This window comes from Lepisosteus platostomus, chromosome 1, assembly GCF_059453375.1.
Source record: "Lepisosteus platostomus isolate fLepPlt1 chromosome 1, fLepPlt1.hap1, whole genome shotgun sequence".
Taxonomy (NCBI): domain Eukaryota; kingdom Metazoa; phylum Chordata; class Actinopteri; order Semionotiformes; family Lepisosteidae; genus Lepisosteus; species Lepisosteus platostomus.
This window is the reverse complement of record NC_142611.1, coordinates 56,891,828-56,912,961: the sequence shown is the minus strand read 5'-3', so window position 1 is coordinate 56,912,961 and position 21,134 is coordinate 56,891,828. Positions and strand designations below refer to the sequence as shown.

General features: G+C 40.5%; 1 protein-coding gene across 2 annotated transcripts; it reads right to left on the bottom strand.

Moving 5' to 3' along the window:
- Positions 1–968: 968 nt before the first annotated feature.
- Positions 969–19,045, bottom strand: reeld1 (reeler domain containing 1). 2 transcript variants are annotated; one of them, XM_088633138.1, is made up of 8 exons: positions 18,485–19,045; positions 17,506–17,725; positions 13,825–14,047; positions 12,545–12,702; positions 9,649–9,922; positions 8,237–8,332; positions 4,350–4,413; positions 969–3,054 (listed from the first exon to the last, which is right to left on the bottom strand). In XM_088633138.1, the coding sequence occupies exons 1-8, from the start codon at positions 18,494–18,496 to the stop codon at positions 2,425–2,427; spliced, it is 1,677 nt and encodes a 558-aa protein (XP_088489264.1). In that variant the 5' UTR covers positions 18,497–19,045; the 3' UTR covers positions 969–2,424. The 2 variants fall into 2 exon arrangements, with proteins under 2 accessions (XP_088489264.1, XP_088489263.1); XM_088633137.1 differs by lacking the exon at positions 8,237–8,332.
- Between the last annotated feature and the right edge of the window lie 2,089 nt (positions 19,046–21,134).

Here is a 21,134-nt window from a genome sequence, read left to right as displayed (position 1 = left end):
GCTTGGCTTTTTACTTTAATACTTGGGACAAGCCTGACCTCTAGTGGGCAATTTTGAAATAACCGAAAGGTTGTTAAGCATTTTCGGGTCCTAAATTGGTTCTGCAAAACTCGTGCTGTTGGCTATAATATTTCAAAAGAACATCTCTGCACTCTTGTGAAATCTGTCCTATCTGTCCTTGTGAAAATCTATTCCTATCAACACCTTAACTGAACAACATTTTATTTACTGTATTATGGCGCGTTTTCAAGAGTTTGGAAACTAAAGACTATTGAAATAGTTGAATGTACAGTAAGAATAAGGTATATTCACACAAGATACTGTACAGTATACCAAAAGCCACACAAAAAAGAGAATTATCTTGGGGGGGGGGGTGGAGAGGTGTTCAATAGTAATTCAAATTTTAAAAGTTCCTGGTTTCTTTGTACTGACTGGAACAAGGTAAAACATAATCCAGATTATCAAGTATTTCAAAAATAGATTACACATAATAACCTCATGAGTCTAAAGAAGGCTCTCAAACTCCTAATCTGAGAACACAAATCATTTGTTTTTTTCCTGCTAATATTTTTAGTTAATATTTAACATATACCAAGTAGCCTTTATAACCACTTAGATATTGTATTAGTACATTTATATTGGAAATTAAAAAATACCTTGTCCATTTTGTTGCATAACCTACTGTATAAACAGTAATTTAGTTTAAGTAGTGTCAATAAAGATATATAGACACTACACCAAGTGGATAGCAGAAAACTGGAAATGAACCGAGAGAATAACAGACACTTTCAAAAATTAGATTTTTAAGCACAGAATAAGTGCATGTACAGGTCATGCGAAGATTATCTGGATGTTCCATAAAATATCTGCAAAGAAAATATTATAAACATGAACACATCAACCCAGATCCTTTGCATTTTAGTAAATTGCAATGTCTTGTTCAATAAAAACAATATTGAAACAATAGCTTTGTGTGTAAATTTTATTCCCAAGGAAAAGGTACAGAATTTAGTAAAATATTGCTGTAACTACAATATAATTATTTGTTGTCTCATTATTTTAAATGGGGAATTAACTTTTTTTCTTCTAACATAATCACTGTATTAGTACAACTCATATAAAACGTTTATGTCCTAAAGTAAATATATTTCATAATATCTAAAATGTACAAATCAGTTACATTTTATAAGATTAGGGTCTAATCTACAAAACTAACGTATAGCATCTCTTTTTCATAAATCTTTTACTAAAGCATGCACACTGTCACCTTCATCCAGTGTATATGACACATTAAGCTGCCATTTATATTTTTTTAATTGACAATTAACACTACTAAATTAGTACAAGCATCACTGGGTCTATACGTCCATCCATTTTCTATCTCCATGCCTCAGTAAGGTTTGAAGGTGACTATATTTCTTTGGTCTTAAGTGTTAGTGTTTTCCGATACCCACATAATTCGCTTAACAACCGCATTATGTATCCTATATTACGTTTCAGGAAAAAAGAAAGAAAAGTAGTTGTCAGTGGAAAGAACTATTCCAAAGCAAATCTTGTAACTAGTTTTTTTTTTTTACCAGCTTTTGGCATGAAAGATCAGAAAATACCCCAAAACCACAGCACTGTTAAATGCTAAACATTTCACGAGTGGTGACTGGTAAGCTGGGGGCAGGAGCAGTATAAGAGGATTCTGTGGTTGGGCACAGTCTGGGCTCTGTCAAGGTCCCCCTAAACTCACTTGGCGAAACAATTTCTCGCTTGGCCAGTTCTGGCAGGGAGATGCCAGCACATCTGAGCTGGCACATCTCTCCAGGTTCAGTGGCTCCCCAGTATGTGATGCACTCTGGGATCCTTGGGGATGAAAAGTACTATAGAAATGCAATTGTATTTGATTTTGCACTTTTAGGCATTGTGACTTACTGTTCAGCACATGAGACCTGTTGGAGGTTTGTTAACTGTAAGATGGGATTCCTAGCTTTTAACAGTCACCTTCCATTTCAATGGTTTGTTCCCAAACATAAACGTCTTCTGCCTCTCTGAATTTCTCCAAATGTCAGTACAGTACAGTACATAATATCAAACAAGAGATACTAGCAGTGAGTAAGTATAGTATATTATTGTTGTTTTTGGAACCAGTAGAGAAAACAATAAACATAACACAAAATTAATGTGTGAAAATGTCAGCTTGGAGTTTTGGTTTCAAACAGTGACCAGACAATTCTAATCGATATGGTGTCGTCTGAAACGAGTTTGCAGGGAGGAGTAAAGTCAAAGTTCCTTCAGGCTCCTGCTCGCCCAGCCTTATCAGCCACCACGGCCTCTGCTGTGCTGATCTGCAGGTACGGTTGTAACACGTGAAAGGTGTGCACTATTTGGTTTCTGTCGCGCATCTTGTGGTCGAGCCCGGATGAGTGCTGAGCTCCGTCACTTCCCCACGGGAGTGATGACGTCGTACTCGGCCTCCAGCAGGACAAAGCTGTTCTGCCGGATCTTGCGTACCTGCACCAGGTCCCCGCACTCCTGGACGTGGATGACATTGCTGTCGCGGTCGCTGATGGACACCTCGGTGCGCTTGCGGCAGTACTGGCTGTGCAGGTACCGGAGGCCCGTGGTGACAGCCATGCCCAGTGCGGCCGCACAGCCCAGCAGGATGCCCAGCTCTGCCGGCCCGAGGTGAGGGACTTTCCCCGGCACGCCGGTCTCCCGGGGGCGCCCCCTCTCCCCCGCCGCCGACACGTTCCGTACCCGGGACCCCAACGCCGCCGTGCGCAGGAGGGAGTCTGCTGGCGTGGCCTGGGTCGCAGCGCCGGAGAGTGACCGTCTCAGGGCAGGAGAAGGCTTGAGGTGAAGAGAGGCCCAGGTCTCAGGTTCTGCTTGCTCCGGGGGCCTCAGGAGGGCCGTCGGCACCAAGGGCACCTCCCTGTCCGCTGGGGTACCCCTCGGGGCCGGAGATGCGTGTCCAGCAGCAGTGGGGGAGCCCTGCTGGTCCCCGTTCCCCACGTCTGAGCTCAGTGCCGAATGGGCAGAATGTTCTCCCGCCAAGCCCAGCTGAAACTGCACCAGGGACATGTTAATGTTTGTTTCCAAATTCATTTTTGGGAATCCCATGGGAGTTCATTCAGATTCATACCACAGCGGTTCTCCACTACATTGTTTAAAAAGTGCTCATAATAATATTTTAAATCACAATTTTTTTGTGGAATAATTTCTTGCTACAGGTACTTGACTGCCTTACACTGATATATTTCACAAATCCTAGTTTGATCCTAGTTCTTAATGAACAGACCCTTGCTACAATTTGCTCAGAGGAATTTGTGAATTAATATTTAGCTAAAAGCTGTCTTTTCCTCTTTGTTTAACTGTGACAGATTGTAACTACCTTGATAATAGTAAAGTAATGGATTCATACAGTGAACAAGCAAATCTGCTTCAAGTACAGTGAGTTCGTCTAATGTGCAGTCTTGTGCAGGCTGCAAGGCTGGGTTGTATTCGGTGCTGTACAATCAGGGAGATTTCATAGTTCTCCAGCAGAGTGAGCCAAACAGCTTAGCTTTGACCATATAATGAGGAGAGGAAAAAATATTTTTGAATAGAGAACTGGAGGCTGTGAGACCAGTTCCAGTGACAGACTAAGCATTTTCCTGATTTAGCAGCTATAGCATTCGTCTTTAATGTCATGGCATACATCCCATTTAATTTGGGCGGCCATCCTTGTAAATAAAGGTTCAATTAAAGCAAGTCATGAAGATAAATTATGACAATAATTCCCAGCTCCACTTTAAAATCAGTGTGCATTAAGATATTAAGTCTTGTCCCATAATACACAATACAGAAGCAGTAAAATAGTCATTCAAAGTCAAATACAAGCCAATAAATGTTAAGAGCGTGCCGTGATGAGTCATTCTAACTGAAACTTTAAAGGTTTTTTAAAAAATATTTCACGACATTTATTGCACACTTAATATTTCATGAGTTAATACTTTTTATACTGTTTTGGAATTGTTGTAAGGCTTTAAGGCAAATTCATATAAAAGCAAGGGGTATAAAAATCTTCAACCCAATACAGATGCCCTGATAATAGTTATACCCCTGGTTTAGAGAAAGTGCAATGCAATTTTCACAAAGAATATAAGACTTCTTAGTTTTTCCATAAGAACCTGATAGTAGTTATATGAAGTATACTGATATATACTGTGGATTATTTCTACAAGACAGATATATACAGTACTGTATATACTGAAACAGCAAATATGTAAAGCATTCTCAAACGAAGCATATGGACACTACACATTCACACATACTGTATTACAAATAATGTGAATTATCTTTAAGCCAAACTGAAGTCTTACTTCTTCTCCGTTGTTGCAGTTCTTGCATAGTTGGGGCACACTGTACTTGGGGTAGTTTCTTGTCCTGAAGAAAAACATAAGGAAAATGGTCAGGAAACAAGGAAAGAGATTCAGAAGCAGTACTGGCTACTGTATGTATTAGTTTACCCGCTGTTAGACCTCACTGTAACTGCTATTAACAACTGGCCCCAGAGGAGTCTGGCTTGTCCAACACTCTATTAAGCCTGAAGAACACTGAGCAACTCCTGTTGGAGGAGATCCCATGCCACAGCACATTTACCACACAGTAAATTAGCAAGTAATAAGACTTTAAATATAACAGAAAAATGAGGAAAGAAAGCTATATGTTTCTAACTTCCCCTTTGGCAATTTCTTCCAATTTATTCCTATTTTAAAGCTACGTGTACATTTCTTTAGAATAGGCTGGTGTTGCAATTTTTAACAATATCAAGTCACCTGGGAAATGGACCGTGATGCAGGAGTGTGTGTGGCACTCCACATGAAAGTGTTAGAAAAGGACCTGCTCTATGGCTTCGGAAGGGATTGTGTCCGTATGGGAAATGGTTTGAGGTAATCAAACCCAGGTTACATCTTTTGATCGAATCATAATTCTTGGAATATTGTTAAATTTTGCATTTTATGTTCTCAGAAATTACTTCAACTCTGGTTATTCCTGCCTTTTCTTTTTTTTTTTAAAGTGACTTTTTCTACATTTAATAACACAGCAATCACAGCCTGTTCTCTGCATGTGGAATCGCAGAGAAGCTATGTTTCTCCTTTTTTTGCATTTTTTTACTTTATATTAATTTAAGTTTGTACTTCTTCATTGTTACAAAATGTGGTTTGCTTAGAAACTGTCAGGTGACATATTCTTCAGGAGGCTATGGTGTCACAGCCAAAACATTGTGCTTATCAGCAAGGAATTAACCACTGCTTATTCCTAAAATTTATACAGCCTATTAGAAGTTGATCAAACTAATTTCTCTTCAGGATAATTGCCTGTATCATGGTGTACATTACACCATCAGTCAAGGTCTATTCATTCATTGTGCACAGAGCTGTTTCAGCAAATCCCTTTTGTATCACATAATAATAAATGTCTTTCACCTAAAAAAACCCATGCCGACAGACTTCACTGTTGTAAAGTACTGGGTATTCAAGTATCTTAATCATTTGATGTATTGTCAAACCAACATGTAATTAATGACATCCAAGAATGAGGTGCTTTGTGAATGGTTATTGAGTACAGTAGGGTCTCGACATCTGCAAATTTAACAATGGTTCCGTGAACCACGGTCTGATGGGGTTTTGGATGGAAGAAGAGAAGAGTGGGACGAAACCAAGCCAGAGGTTAAGCCTGCGCACAGACTGGGATCGTGAGACCAATCTAGCTAGTGAGTGAGCCTCTCTCTGCCCCCTGCTCAAGACCTCATGCCAATGAGTGCTTTAATTATCATATAAGGGAGGGTTACTTATATCTTTTAACCATAATCATATTACATACCCAAACAGATTATGCAACAATATTGGTACAGACTTGGTTATATAGTATGCAAAGTTGGTTATTTATAGCAGTTCTCTGCACAAATGTAAAGACCTCTACTGTAATAAGTTTTGGCTTAGACAGAGGAGTTAAGCAAGGAGCAGCAGGCAAAGGTGGAAATGGGGTAGAGGCAGGATGAATGCAAAAGTTGTGAGAAGAGGGGTGTGCAAGAGTTATATATATAGCACATGTTGGTAATGATTGTGATTTAAAGCAGCTGGGTGAGTTTGACTTGTCTTTTCTTTACCCTTCCTAATGTCAGTTAAGAACTTTCACTCCACGAAGAATAACAAATCCAAGAATAAGATAAATTGTGAATGCTTATTGAGTATTTTAAGTATAATACGTTTTTGCTTCACCTGCTAGATATAGGATGTGGAAGCTGGGACACCAAAAATCAAGCAAGTTGACCCCAAATCCACCGATTGCTTAAACAGAGAGGTGGGAGCAGGCACTAGGTGAATGCAGCATTTTCAAGAGAGCGTATGACATGCTTGCATCAGAACTGCTGAGAAGCACCAATTCAAAATGAGTGGCAACAATATTTCTGTGGAGAATATAGATTTTTGTTCAAATTTCACAGAGATGGAAGTCAGGACAGGGTGAGGCCTTTCTCATTAACACAGAGAGAAGTTAAAATCTAGAAAGAATGTAATCAATATTATTTAACAATGAACAAGTAATAGGTTTATTCCATGCTGAAAAGAGAAGAGAAAAAACAGTTTTGGCTGTGAAACACAACGTGAGGGCTCACACCTGAAGAAGGCTTCACAGCCAAAATGTTGTGTATTTAGCATTCTCTTTTGGAATAAACCAAAGCATCTCAGCATCGAATAAACCTATTACTTGTTCCTTTGTAGACTATGCATGCTGACGCAGCTACTCACCTGAAATATTATTTAAATATAGGTTAAATTGAGAGTGGCATTTGAGAACTGCCTTTTGTTTCAAATTGAGACCCCCAAAGAAAGGCAACGATGATTCAGTATACTTCACAAAAGGAAAATGTCAATGGTAGGACACCTGTTTACTGAGCTAAATGTATGACCTGGTGCCAAGGAGTTGTCTTTAGGAAGAACCCAAGGAGGAAGACATCAAAGTGCTGGGCCCATGGACAGAGACAGAAGTAGCACATTAGTATACATTAGTAGGACGCCTGCTGACTGAAGCATGAGTCAGGGGTAGGACACCTCAGTAACCAAGGCAATGGCGTCAGCAGCAGTAGTAGTAGCTGTGAGATTGGAAATGTGGGCCGAGGGCTCCAAAGATGTTGCAATTGGGCCATGTTGGATGCTAGGAATAGAAGCAAAAGAGAGTGGAGGGGAAGCAGAGGGGTTAAATTAATTACAGAAAAGAGAGGAAAGTGGAAACAGCCGGGATAATAAACCAAAAGCAAGAAATAACAAAAAGAGACAGTGAAGAGGGAATACTAAGAGAAACAGAAATAGGGGGACAAGGTTGAATGGAAGGTCCTGGGGGTCATAGTAGGGGCAAGCCAAGTGTCATCTTGATAACTGGAGTCTAGCTGAGTGCTGGGCGACATCATCACTGGAGGTGGAAGTATTTGTATGCTGGATGACTGAGCTTACTTGTTATGGGCCCCAGAGAGGGTGAGAGAAAAAAATTGTGTTTTCTTTTCTGAAGGGAATGCCATGAATGTAGAGAGTTCTTTGCAACCTTCAGTACCTAGAGTCCAGTCTTTGATATAGTGAGACTGCAGTAATGGGAGATGTGGGAGTGCAGGAAGACAAAACAGTGAGCTGATTCTTGAGAATTCTTTGAGATTCTTGGGCAAGTCAGAAAGCTTTGTTGGAACAGCAGGTCTAGAGTTCCATAGTTAGGAGGGATATTTTTAAAAAGGACAAGCACTGAATTTCTTTCCTCCTGTCTCACTTTGTTTTGTTTGTTCAGTCTGAGAAGTTGTGCAGACACATGTAGAAGTTCTCTTTTCTTTCTGTCTTTTTGGTTGTTTAATTTGTTCATTTTTGGTTTATTCAATCTAAATCTTAATATGTTGAATAATACTTTATTCAATATATTTTTTTCCTTCCTTCTGTTTTTTGGAGCACTTGTAGCTGTATTTGTTATGATTTGGAGCATAGTCTAAGCATTGATGAACTGTAGATGAAACAACAACTGAGCAACAAAAATGCAAGAAGAGGTGTTAGCGTGAGATTAATATACAGCGGAAATTGCCATTGATTGTGATTTAAAACTGGTGGGTGAGATTGGCTTCTCTAATATTATCCTTTCCAAACATCAGTTAAAAACTTCCATTTGTTCAACTTTTAAAAGTGCCAGCTGAAGAATAATAGAGGATACTTCTATCCTGTGGACTCTTTACCTTCCAATGTAGTTTTCTAGCCCCATTAATGTTCTTATATCCATGAATTTGTACATTTTCTTTTTAAAATCTTGCTGGTACATTGACCAGTTGATGCTGTTGACAGAGTGACAAAGAAACAGGATTGCTTAGTGAACCGTTTAACAATGTTTTTTATTCTTCTCAAGTTGACCTAATTAAATAGTTTTGACATGCATTTCTGTACTATTGTGTCTGTTGTGCAAGGTGATCTTAATGACAAGCATACATATTTCTATTGTATTTAGAGTACCTGTACTACTGTAAATCTAAATGTTCATACACCTGTCGGACAAGATGCCCTGACGAGCCCCAGTGCTCCTGTATGAGCACCCTCAATCACCACGGCGCATTCCACATGTGCAAGGAGTTCATCAGGGCCATCGCTAACAAGATCAGGCCGGGCTTATCAACCTCGTTAAGAACCTCACGCACTATTAAAAGTGTTCTGACATTGAGTTGACTAAGAGTGTGTGTTTGTTCTTTGTTTTTAGGTTTTCCAGGAGTTACTTTATAGTTACTTTATAGTTTTTTTCCCCCATTCACAGCCTTCCGTTGCAACGCTACCACTCGCTAACTATCTATCATCCCCTCCTGTCTCCAGCCCAGATCCGACTGCTTCTCCTGCGCATCTCAGCTGCCTGCTGTTTTCACCCAATCACATAATAAACTCAGTAATCTTCACTTCGCTAATTGGACTCTGAGGCCAATTACTCCGCTGTGCCCTTTCTTTCCACCTACGGTCCTGGCGTAACAGAAATGTCTTTCCTTCATTTTGATTTTGCTATTGCTGTGAAGTCCATCTGATAGCTTCTCAAAACAATATGGTAATACTTCTGTATCTGTGCTTAAAAGAAGTATATTTTATTGGCCTAACAATGAAAGAGACCTATTAAAAAAATCTAATTCCAGTGAAATGAAAGAACTTTGTTTTGAAAGAAGACAGAGACTTCATCTCTGTAAACAGGTTAAAATGAAAAATTCAATTTGCTGAGCAAGAAAATAGCTTGACCTCTTAATCTGTTGTCTGCTGTCAAATAAACGTACATTATGCAGAAAATATTCTCAGTCTGGTTTCTTTGAAGCTCCATTACAAATGTAGGTCATTTTAGGGGGTAATTTTCATTTTGGGGGGGGGGGGGGGGAGGTCTGTGTTTAAAAAGGCTGTAATGATGTTTTGTGTCTACCCCAGCTACAGTATGATGTACTGTACAGTAAACAAGTAGGGTAGACACTGCACTTGGAAGCATTTTAGAAACACTGCAATATTCATCTCCAGCATCAATGGCAACAGCCAAAGATGCTACCACAGCAGTTTCTGTCTCAAAAATAATGATTCAGCCTCTTAGTCCTGTCAATGAGGTGCTGCCGACTGGAGCTTTAACAGAACATACCAGTTGAATCCAGGGAGTAGGGAGGGCCTCGTTGGCTGCTGTGTGCGGTGTGTTAGATGGAGTTCCCCTGTTGCCCTGGGAGACAGTGAAACCAGCATAAGAGGGCTGCCAAGCTCCTCTCCCAGAGACCCAGAGGGCGTTGTCTCTCTGGGCTCTCCTGCACTCCTGTCCTCAGGATCTGCACTGAGGGTCTGTGGGCTTAGTTCTGTGGCAGCCTCTTTCGCTTCGGTGGTGGTGGTGGGCCCATTGGTGATGTGGACTCCAGGAGCAGAAGCTTTGGGCAGGAAACACAGGGAAAAAAAACATTTACTGTACTTCAAAACAGGTCAGCATCAACTGTAACAGCACCTGCTGTTAAGAGACACGGGATGTGATTGCGAATCAGTGCTACTGTGTATAAAATACTCAATTTAATATAATTTTAAGTTATTTATCAAAACATTTTATTAGATCAGTTTCTTTTTTTCTATATTAACTCTTATGGAGAAAAAAAAGGGAAAAATACTCCTTACCCTTCCCTTAGGTTTCAAGCTGCAGCCTTAACTACCACTTACTGTACATGTCTCCGCTAAGTGTGTGATGACTTATGTCAGAATGTCAGCTGAGACTGGGACAGCGACAGATTAAGATGGAGTCTTTACTGGCACTGCTGAAGAAGGGCACAGGCCAGACATCATCAAGGGGTTACATGTAGAAATATTTGTCCTACATCTGACAGCAGCATTCCAAGAGCAATGCATAAAATTCTCTGTGGAAACGCTGGACAATCTTCAATTCCTTACTTACTGTGTACAGTAAAACATACTCTCCAAAACACCTTAAACACAGAAAAAGTGAAGATGAACAAATGTGCAGAAACTTTTAACTGTTTAAATAACCGAATTACATGAAATATTTTTCTTTTTATTTTCCAGGATTGTTTTCACTTTCGCATGGCATTATAAATCTTACTTTAAGCTGCCACCTTGAAGATAAAGCAGAGTTGTGGAGGGGCTATGGGAATATACAGTATACTCTATGTAATCCATCCATTTTCTAACACATCATCAAGTACAGGGTTGCTGCGCAGCTGGAGCCTATCCAGGCAATCAGCTGGGACAAGGCGGGATTCACTTTGGACAGGACACCAGTCCAATGCAGGGCGCACACAGACACAGACACATACATCCACACACTCACACCCAAGCCAGTTTTCCCAGAAGCCAATTAACTACCAGTATGTATTTGGACTGTGGGAGGAAATCAGAACACCCAGAGAAAACCCATACAAACACCGAGAGAGCTAAAAGCTCCATGCAGATAGCATTCCAAGTCCAGAACTGAGCCCAGGGTCCCAGCACTATGAGGCAGAAATGCTAACCGCTAGACCACTATGTCACCCTACAGTATATATATACTGTATAATTTTTACTTGAAAATTCTAGCTTTGTGAAACTTTGGCACTGACAAAAGAGTTTAATATTGATTAAATGCATCTACTGTATGTGAATAAGAGTTTTTTAATGCTCTTTCTCCGTTCTTATTTATATTGTTCTATACTGCATGTTTATTTTGAGTTATACAGGAACCTTAAAACCACACACTTAAAATCAAAATGAGGTAAGCCTCTACAGCACATTAGATCAAAGAAAGAAATTGGAAAGAAACTTTTAACTATCACTATGTACATCAATTTTAAATCCCCTTATAATTATTTTGTTTGACAGTGTCATTTTAAAATGATTTATTTACAAGAATTGTATCACCCTGGTCTAATAAATTTTTCATTTTAAAAATTGGCTTCAAACATAATTTTGTGTAAAGGACACAGCACATTGGGTGTGGGAATTGCTGTCGGGCTAAAATGACAGAACTTGATGTCTCCAGATAGATCATGTTATTTATTACAGCCCAGTAAAACAACATATCCAGGTCAATTAGAATTAAAGAGAGCAGGGGGGCCAAGCTTGATCTGGAGTCTTTCGTGTAATACCACATGTTACCACCCGGGAGCGAAAGCGAATACTTGGAGAAGTTTCACTCCGCTCGTTTTCATTTTTTAGTAGTGCAGTTAACTTCACCTTTTCGAATTTCGAATAGACAGAAGTGTATTTCGCCTTTTTTTTTTGTAAACGGCTATTGTCTCATAATTAGAAATTAAAAATCTAGTAAAAATTCGTCTAATTTCCCAAATGACTTGAAGACAGTTTAAGTTAATGTAGTATTTTGACAGCAACCTTTGCTTATTGTATGTGTGAGGCTTATTTAAGTAAAGGATACGTACTATATGCCGCATCTGAAATAAGCTCCTGTAGATTATTGTAACAATTCATTACAGGTTTAATAAGATGTTGGCTATTTTTTTACAGCAGCAGGTTAATATATATATGTTTCTGAAAAATAAATACGAGACAGTCCTTTCTCGTACAGTATGTAGACTCGTATTTATGCATTATAATGAGGACAGTGCTTCTGCATGATCTTTGTGTAAACTTGTAAATGTAAGCCGTAAACCTGTGATGAAATATACACCTTACTTCTACATGTGATGCATTATACATTGTATGTGTCCAGGCTCCAATGTCACAATTTAATTTAATGTACTTTTTATAGGAATTATGTCTTTGTTCCAAAGGCACTCCTTGTCTCCCCTAATGGCCCCAACATGCAACTTAAATCTATCACATTGCTGGCTTTCCTAATTGTATTTATCACCCTGCCAGCCTCTGGGACAGCATCCAGCATTGTTGTATGTGAAAAGCATACTTATGACCTCTTTATCACTTCAGGCTCACTCAAGCTTTAGCATTCCTGCCTTGGTCCAGCTAAAGAGCAGTTTACCTCGGGAGTTAAGAGTAGTCTGTGCCACAGCTCTGCCCAGCGAGTGGAACTGTTTTGAAAATATACATATCTGTACCTGTGCTCGTCATGTTGATGTCAAATGCCAGTCCAGATGGTGCGATCTCCTGTCCAGCAACAGCAACCACGGGTGTGAGGTTAGCCAGAGTCTGATCGTGCACGACGGCTGACTCAATCCGGGCCCAGTAAGTAAAGTATGACTGCACAACTGTTATGCTGGAGAAGAAAAATAAAGAAAACAGTACATAGTCTAAAGGAGGAACATGAAATTGAACAGGAGAACGCAATAATAATACAGGATATTGCCATTCATTTCACCTCTGGCCTTTTCCAGGTTTAGATCAAAACTGAATACAACTTTTTTTTCAGTTTTTATAAATACTGGGAGCTAAAACAGACACAGAAGGTTATTTAAAAAAAATCCAAGTGAAGTGTTTTCACAGTAAGTGCTCCTCTTTGAGTGTGATGGTGTTTCATCTAGGCCAGGTCTATAGATCCACCTTAGCAGAAAGCATTTTCTTTTGTGTGTTCACCTCCCTGTTTAAAAGCATATTAATCCTGCCTGGGCTTTTGCAAAGAGCTTGCTGTCTGCTTGATTTACACATCTGAACTTTCAATATGAAACAGTGGCAAAGCCATTTGAGCAACAACAGGTTTACAAGTTGCAGAGATGGGGTATTGGATTCAATCATCCTGCCGTTTAAATCAATAGTACTTAACACTGACCTCTTAAATCTAATTTCATTTAAAGACTTTATTCCATAAGCAAGGCTTTAATGTTTTCTTTGAACCACTGCCAGTATAGTTAACAGGAAAAACTTGTAGGGGAATGAAAACACTCTCATGGAGCTCATCAGGTCTTTCGTGGTGATCAAGGTTTGTTCTGAAGCTGCTCGCCCAGTGGGGTTATAAACCGTGGTACTGAAAACCCTTAATTCATGCCATACCATTAACAAGGATTAGAATATAATGCATGACATATAATTACTATGCTTCTTGGTTGCTGACCATGGAGTGATGTCTCAAACCAAACCAGGTTAATCTAGTCGTAAGAGAAATTCCTGTGTTGAAGTTGGAAAGGATCCAACCAGATCAGTGGTTTAGTCCTTTTTCCCTCTTTTTATGGCCCTGTAGTGAGATTGCACAGAAACACTGTGGTGCTGTAAGCCCAAGGCACAGACATATTGAGCAAGTGTAGATTTGTCTGGAAATCTTGCTCATCTGGGAATTTTCAGAAATTAGGATGCAGACCCCTGCTTGATTCAGCACCCTCTGAGACAACACCTCCCTCACTGAAGGGGTTGTTTCCCAGTATCCCGCTGAGTGTCGAACCCTTACAAGAAGCGCACGTCTCCAGCGGGGCTGTCAGGCGCCCGCCAGACGAAGGAGAGGTTCCTCTTGAGCTGTTTGTCTGAGTGGGTGACGGTGTCCCCCTCCTTCTCGCAGCGCAGCCGCTTGGAGCCGTGCGGGATAAGGATGAAGGTACCGGCGATGCGGTCGTCAGTCACTCGCCGCGCCTGCAGCAGGAAGCCCATGAAGTCCCGAGTGCTCCTCACTGCCACTGCAAAGGCAACAGCGCACTGTTACTCACCCTGGGACAGCCTGATCAAATACCCACCTCACTCCACTGCAGGGGCAACAGCACACTGTTACTCACCCTGGGACAGCCTGATCAAATACCCACCTCACTCCACTGCAGGGGCAACAGCACACTGTTACTCACCCTGGGACAGCCTGATCAAATACCCACCTCACTCCACTGCAGGGGCAACAGCACACTGTTACTCACATTCACATCTGTTTGAAACATTTACACTGGCAGTCACAATCACGGGAAAACCCAGACAAGTTGAGAGAAATGCAAAAGTGTAAGTGTGAGTCTGAGTGTACTACTGATTCATATGCAATATTACAGTTTCTTTACAAATAGCTTCTATTTTTTCCAGCAACAAAAATAACTAAACCTTCACACTACCACCTCCATGATTTGCTGTGGGCAAAACAAAGGCATTTAGAATAGGTTATCATGACTCCAACGAAGGATAACTATCTCCTTGATAACTATCATGATAACATGATAACTATCTCCATCTCCAAGGAAGGAGAATAAGAGTGATAATTCTGTATCCTTTACTATCCATCACAAACAAGCATATCCTGTGAGGGAAACTGAAAGGAGTCCATATCTGTAGCATGATGCAGCACAGATACTTAAAAAGGGAGAGCTTTCTGAACTTAAGTAGCCTTGGCAGAAGAGAAAACGGAATCAAAAAGAAAATTATTCTGAAGTGTCAAGGGACAGTAAAATCACCCTTTGAGAAGCTGACATGATGGAGAGAACTGCAGCTTGAAAACCTTTGCTTTCAGAAATCCAAAATATCAAGAACAGCCTCATCCTTATTGTTCTGAGTCCTCTCTTCCGCTGCTGCACTGAAAGCCTCTTGGGATAATGTCCATCTTTCTACTGCTGCAGAAACATCACCTGCATCTGCTGCAAGATTTCCCTCTCCTGAAACACTGCCTGGAGAGAAGATTATGCCAAAGAACCTGACATTGGTTTTTAGAAGAGTTTGGGTTTTCTTCCTCCACCTCTTCTATTCACGAACATCAACAGTAGAGAGCGTTTCGGAAAACCCCTGGGTGCTCCATGAGGCTGAACTGCAGTCCGTCGACAGCAGCCTTCATGAAACCAAACCGATTTCTCTGCTCATTTCATTTGAGACACACGTGTTCACCACATTCAAATGTCTACAAAATCTTATTACAGCAGGTCGCAAGGCACTTTCTGATGCTTGACACCAGCGACATTGTAGCTAATACTTTATCAGGTAATATATCTTTTTGCACAACATTTTATTAATGAACAATGTGTAACTTTGCATTATATAGCCACAATGTCCTTTATTTCCATAATACATTCCCATAGCATTCCTCTTTTGGACTCTGAATCTGTAATAAATGTCTCAATACCCCCGTAACCTGTCATCTGATGGTGAAACTTTTGCCTCTTGTACAAACAGGAGTTTTCTGTAGGGAAACCGGCCGCAGACAACATTTAGCGTGATGCAGTTGTGGCATTTTGTAGTCGCACGTGGAAACACGTGCTCTGTATGAACGACTGCTGCATGTACTCTGTAGGAGTCACTGCTTTTCTCTCCATTGATGAAAAAGGCAGTCACATTGGGAGGCCTTACAGGAGCGCTTGGTACAGTATGTCCGCCACTGTCTGTCTCCAGCCTGACTGCCTTTACAGTTCTCACAGATCACTCCACCCCTCCGCTCGGCAAAAAATAATTTATAACTGAAGCCACGGTGGAACAGCCCTATTATTCACACAAGGGCAACCCCTTAACAAACACAGAAGCACCAGAAGCAAAGAAGAGTCTCCAGCACAGCTCTGGAGAACTATCTGAGGGTGTTCTGTACGCCACCCTTCACTAGCCATGCTTATGGAGCTGCCTGTTAAACTTTCAGGGGATATTAAACAGCAATGTGCAGACAATGCCCCTTATCAACGGGAATCAGTGGAGTGCAACAATGTTCAGCGCCTCCCGCGCCACAAAGGTCATTTCACAAGTTCTCCACAGCTCATTAATTCAGCTTATTAGTTCAAACTAATGGCCTCGAACCAGACATATCAAAGCTATAATTTCAGCCACATCACATCAGACAGTCAGCTGGGTGATCAAGAGCTCTACAAAGCCTTGCAAGAGGGCTGTGAAATTTAGGCATGTAGGGTCCCCCCCCCACCCCCACCCCAACAGCCAGTTGGATTCTGAGGTGCACCTCATTTCTAAAAGGTCAGGCACGTGCGGTACCCACCATCCTGAAGGGCATTTCCTTTAAAATCATCTCTCTTAATACAACAAGCAGTTTCAGATTGCATTCCATAAGCAAGATAAATCACCACTCCTGTGCCCTGTGCTTGGAATAGCTCCTTTCAGACAGGAAGGTCATAGGCTACATTCTTGGCCAAGGTTGGCTGTACGTTAGTCTAAATTGAGTTCTTTGAGCAGGCTAGACAGCAGTCCTGACAAGCAGGGTATCTAACTTTATTAGCATCAAACACTCCAGGGAGCCACATATGGTTTGTTCATTTAGAGAAGAAACCTTTATTTTGCTATCATTTTTATTTATTTATGTTTTGTATAACACTGCTCCTAGTATAATTCAGATGGGGATGTTGCAGTACCTGAAGGTCTACCTAAACAAAGCAAACTCGAGGCATAAATCCATCCAGAAACAGGCCCCCAGGGGAGATGGTGAGCCCCTTGATTAAATACTACAAAGAGGAGAGCGCAAAGACATCTCCTTCTACAGAGGACAGAGGAAAATTAGAATTAAATTGCTTCACATACAGTTACTCTCCATTTCAAAATAGAGTTCTGTGCACCACACGCTGGAAATGGAGTGCCTGCTCTGTATGTAGTTGTGTTTTACTTTCCTTTAGGAAACACTGGACTGTGACAATGTTTTTTTCAAATCCAAAAAGTATACCTAGCCCATTGATTATTCCAGAAAATGTGAAAACCAAAGTGTTGCAAATACTAGGAGCTTAAGCATTTAACTTAAAAGTTGGAAAAAGACTAATGCAAAAAAGCCAAACCAGCCAAGCAAGAGAAAGATAGATCAAGACATGCTTACCAAATGAATAGAGATATGAAATTCACTGTAAATCTGGATTCACTGTCATGGTAATGTACATGAGGAGCTTTCTTAATCAAAAAAACAATTAAAGTTTTGGTCACACTGTAGATTTTACTGTTTTTTTCCATGTATTAAATAATAAATGTATTAATTTTCTAGCACAGACACATTGATAGTAGTTCTTTTAGCATCTAATGCCATAAAACAATTTTTAACAAAATGTCTGTCAAGCAAAAGAGCTGGAAGAGCTAGAAAAATGCCCTACACCTCCCCAACAGATCAAAAGTCTTGGCATGAAGTACCAGGCCAAATCTCCGTTTGCATTTCACCCCTAATCACTTCCAACAGCAGTTAGGAAGAGTGGCAACATACCAGGCACGGTGCCCCCAGGATGGTAGGAGACAGCCTCTGTTTGCAGGGTGATGTAGTTGTTGTGTGGGTCCTGGGGCTGGGCGCTGATGTGCCTGGGCTTCATGTCCATGCAGGCAGAGGGGTTTGCTCCATGGGAAAAGCTCCATGTGCAGGAGACCAGGCTCAGAGCAACCCCCACCAGGAGAAGCTGCTTTGAGCCACTTTTCGCCCTCTTGAAAGTCTTCATAAATCACACAAGGGTCAAGGGGGTTAGACATACACAAGACATCTCTTCTACCACTCCCAAGAGGAAAGCTGAGCCTAACATCAGCAGTCACAAGCTTATCTTTGAGAAATCGTAGCAAACTTCTGATTGGAAGATATCACCATCACAGAGCAGATAGGATTATTTTTTACAATCCTTTAATTCTTACTAGGTGACCTTGCCCATAATCACAACCGAGAAATGTAGAAAAGTGACAGTTAATTTCAGTTTTCTAATTTTTTCAAAATGATACTTGAGAAAGTACAAAAGAAATAATAATTCCCCATTATCTGGGTATGTCATCACTCAGAAACAGCTAAATGAAGACTAAAAGTCTTTAGTTATATATTCAAAGAACACCACACAGCAAGAGTCAAGGGTACGAATTATTCAATAAGTAATGAACCAGAGAAGTTTAATCAGTGAAAATATATATTCTTTTCAAATGTGCAGAGTTCTTGACTTAAAAATATTTTATAAGAAATCTAATTTTTTCATTCTAATACAGAATATTTTTACATATATTTTACATTGACGGTTTTATAAAGGCTGTTCATTCTGAATTTCAAGATACAACTGCACCCCAACCAACATTACACCAACAGTAAAAGTCAAACAGAACCATCATACAAACAATGTTCGGGACTAAGCTTACACAAATGTAAAAGTTTACTGATATTTCATCACTGAATCTTTATTTTCCCTTTTATTTGTACGTCAATTAAATGTGCTTACCTTTACATGCATTTTAGTCTAGTTTGATGCCAGAGGTGGCCATGTGGAAAGTATGTCCAAAATAATCCCAAATGATACATCCTGGAGAAGATGTAGCTCGGCTCTCCCTCTCTCTAATAGGAAGTGCAGCAGCTGTTGCTAAACACCTCCAGGAACTTTCTGCCATCTCATCCTCCTTCTTTAATCGCATTACTCCTCGCCCTCTCTCTCACCTCACAGCCCCCTGGCTCTCTCTCTCTCTTCCTCTCTCTTGCTGTTGCCTTTGCCATGTAAATAATGGGGAAGTCTCTATTTCTGTGAGGGGATCATCTGGGGCACTTTATCCTACCTCAGCTGGAGCTCCTCATTGTTCTTTTCCTGAGACGTGAGTGGACTCCTGAACAAAGCCATTCCGCTCCATTGAGCTCACAGGACTAACCACCAAACATCATGGGAACCTTAAGCACTTTTGCATAAGTTTGTTGTTTGGGAAGTTTGGTCTTCTCTCGTCTATGTTTTCCAAACGTATTTGCATGACTGCAGATCCACTGCGACAGCCTTTCAGGTCGAAGATGCTATCCAAAAAATCAACAGCTTCTATGGAAACTCATCACGGAACTGTTGATGCTTTTAGTTCTAATGAATACAACTTTTTTTAACATAAATAATGTACCCAAAATGTTAAAAAGGAATTTTCAAGACAAACAGATTCAAAACCCAGTGGCTCCTTTCTAGTGAGCAGTGACACTGGATGACACAGCACAAGAAGGCTAATATCTACCAGAGCGCGTGGTTTGTGGGACAAATGGCCTTTCTAATCTCTGTGTTTGTATGCAAAGAAAATGTAAACTGTATTTATAGTGGAAGGAAATGTGTAACGAATGGTTTTTAAATTTAATTGTACAGTGACAACAAGGTTGGAAAGCGGAAACACTTGGCTGAATGAGGAACAGCAGATACTGTATATTGAAAGCAAAGGGTTCTGCAAAGAGGGGCTCAAGTGCTAAATGAGTAAGCCAGGTTGCCTATAATTATAGCTAGAATGGCTGCAGGAGGAGACCTGTGAAAGACGGGTGATGGTTGAGGTTTGTTAGGTAGGAGCTTCAATGTCCAAGTCAACTTTCTCAACTTTCTGATGGTTCACGAACCAGCGGTGTCTAAGGTGATGTCAGCATGGAACCCCAAGGGAAAGACATCCTCAGCAAAGGGCAACAGTGGGTAAAAGTGAATTCTCCAGGATTGTTATATCTGTGCATTAATTCAAAGGGCAGGGCAAGACAGGCAAGCAACTGTAGAGGCACTGACTGAAAATTTCAACCTGGAGCACTGGCAGGCAGTTTCATCAAAAACACTGCCCCGAGAACTCCACAGAGCAAGATGCCATAGTCAGGCTGAAGTGTACAAACTGCTCACCACACCAAATCACGCATGTTTTCAAATCCAGAGGCGCTAATAACACAGAGGAGAAATGCAATCAGGTCAGATGAACCATCCTACACCATGTTAGTAAAAAAAAACATGTTTGTGTGGGGTCAGCCCAAAGAACTCCATAGCCCTGATTGCCTGGTTCCAAGAGTGGAGGATTCTGGTGGTTCTGTAATGTAGTGAGGCACATTTTACTCACAAGCTGTGGGCTCTCATATTCCTTTAGAAGGTAAGATCAAAGCTGGTCACTGCTTAACGGCACTGAGTGATCATCTTCACCCCATGTTGCAAAATGTCTTTGCTTCTAGGAAGGGTGACTTCCAGGATGACAATTCACAGAACGTGTGGTGGTCCAATGTTAAAATGAGCATGAAACTAATGTGATCCACATGTGAAGTCAGAACACCAGATGTCACATGTAGGCTGTACTGGTGTATACGGTGGCTAAAAACTGTATTAAATGTCTTTACATCAGTGTTTTCATGTTATTATCCACTATCTGTATGCTTACAAATATTCTGACTAGAACTATTCCATGCAAGACCGCTCTTAAGAGTTATATTCTCTTGTCAAGATAAGAGACAATTATTATCCACTCAGGAGATTAGATCCTTCATTTACTCACACATTAATAAATCAATTATGAGAAAGGCTTTAAGAGATGTAGTCTATAATTTTACCTAATAAGAAAGCAAAGTGGATTCAACGCATTTATACAGAGCACTTAAATTACAAACAGTTGTCCTCAAAGTATTTACCCAGTCTGTTCATGCAAAGTTCTTACCTATAACGGGGTCAAACCAATTCACAATTTAAAATTACTCGATCATATTCCACTTCAATATTAATGAGCGTGAGTCTTCTTGGAGCCATTCATTATCTACTTGACATTTTCCTAGGCTTGGTAGAAAACTGACAAATGATAAGATTGGGAGAAATAAAATCCCGCTTACCAATGCTTTGTGCAATTACTTTGTGCACACAAAAATTTGTATTGCTTACAAAGGTTTCTGGAAAATAAGACTGTGGATACTGTAGGTCTAATTTGATTTCAAATAACGATTTATACTGATATTAATGCAACAGAGTATACTTTGTTGCCTCTACTGCTTTGATACATTTTTTCACCATTTTCAATACATTTGCTTTGATCAATATTACTCCTGTCAGACCTCCAGAATGTGAATCATAACCTTGCATCAAGGCCAGTGAGAGATACCGCCTAAAGCCTTCTTTCCCCCCCCAT

Excerpts from the sequence above, each read along its gene's own strand:
- reeld1 (XM_088633138.1), bottom strand. Across the intron at positions 12,703-13,824 it reads GCTGGAGACGTGCGCTTCTT|CATAACAGTTGTGCAGTCAT; the intron begins GTAAGGGTTCGA and ends TTTCTTCTCCAG. Across the intron at positions 4,414-8,236 it reads CTAGAAAACTACATTGGAAG|GACAAGAAACTACCCCAAGT; the intron begins GTAAAGAGTCCA and ends GTTTTTCTTCAG.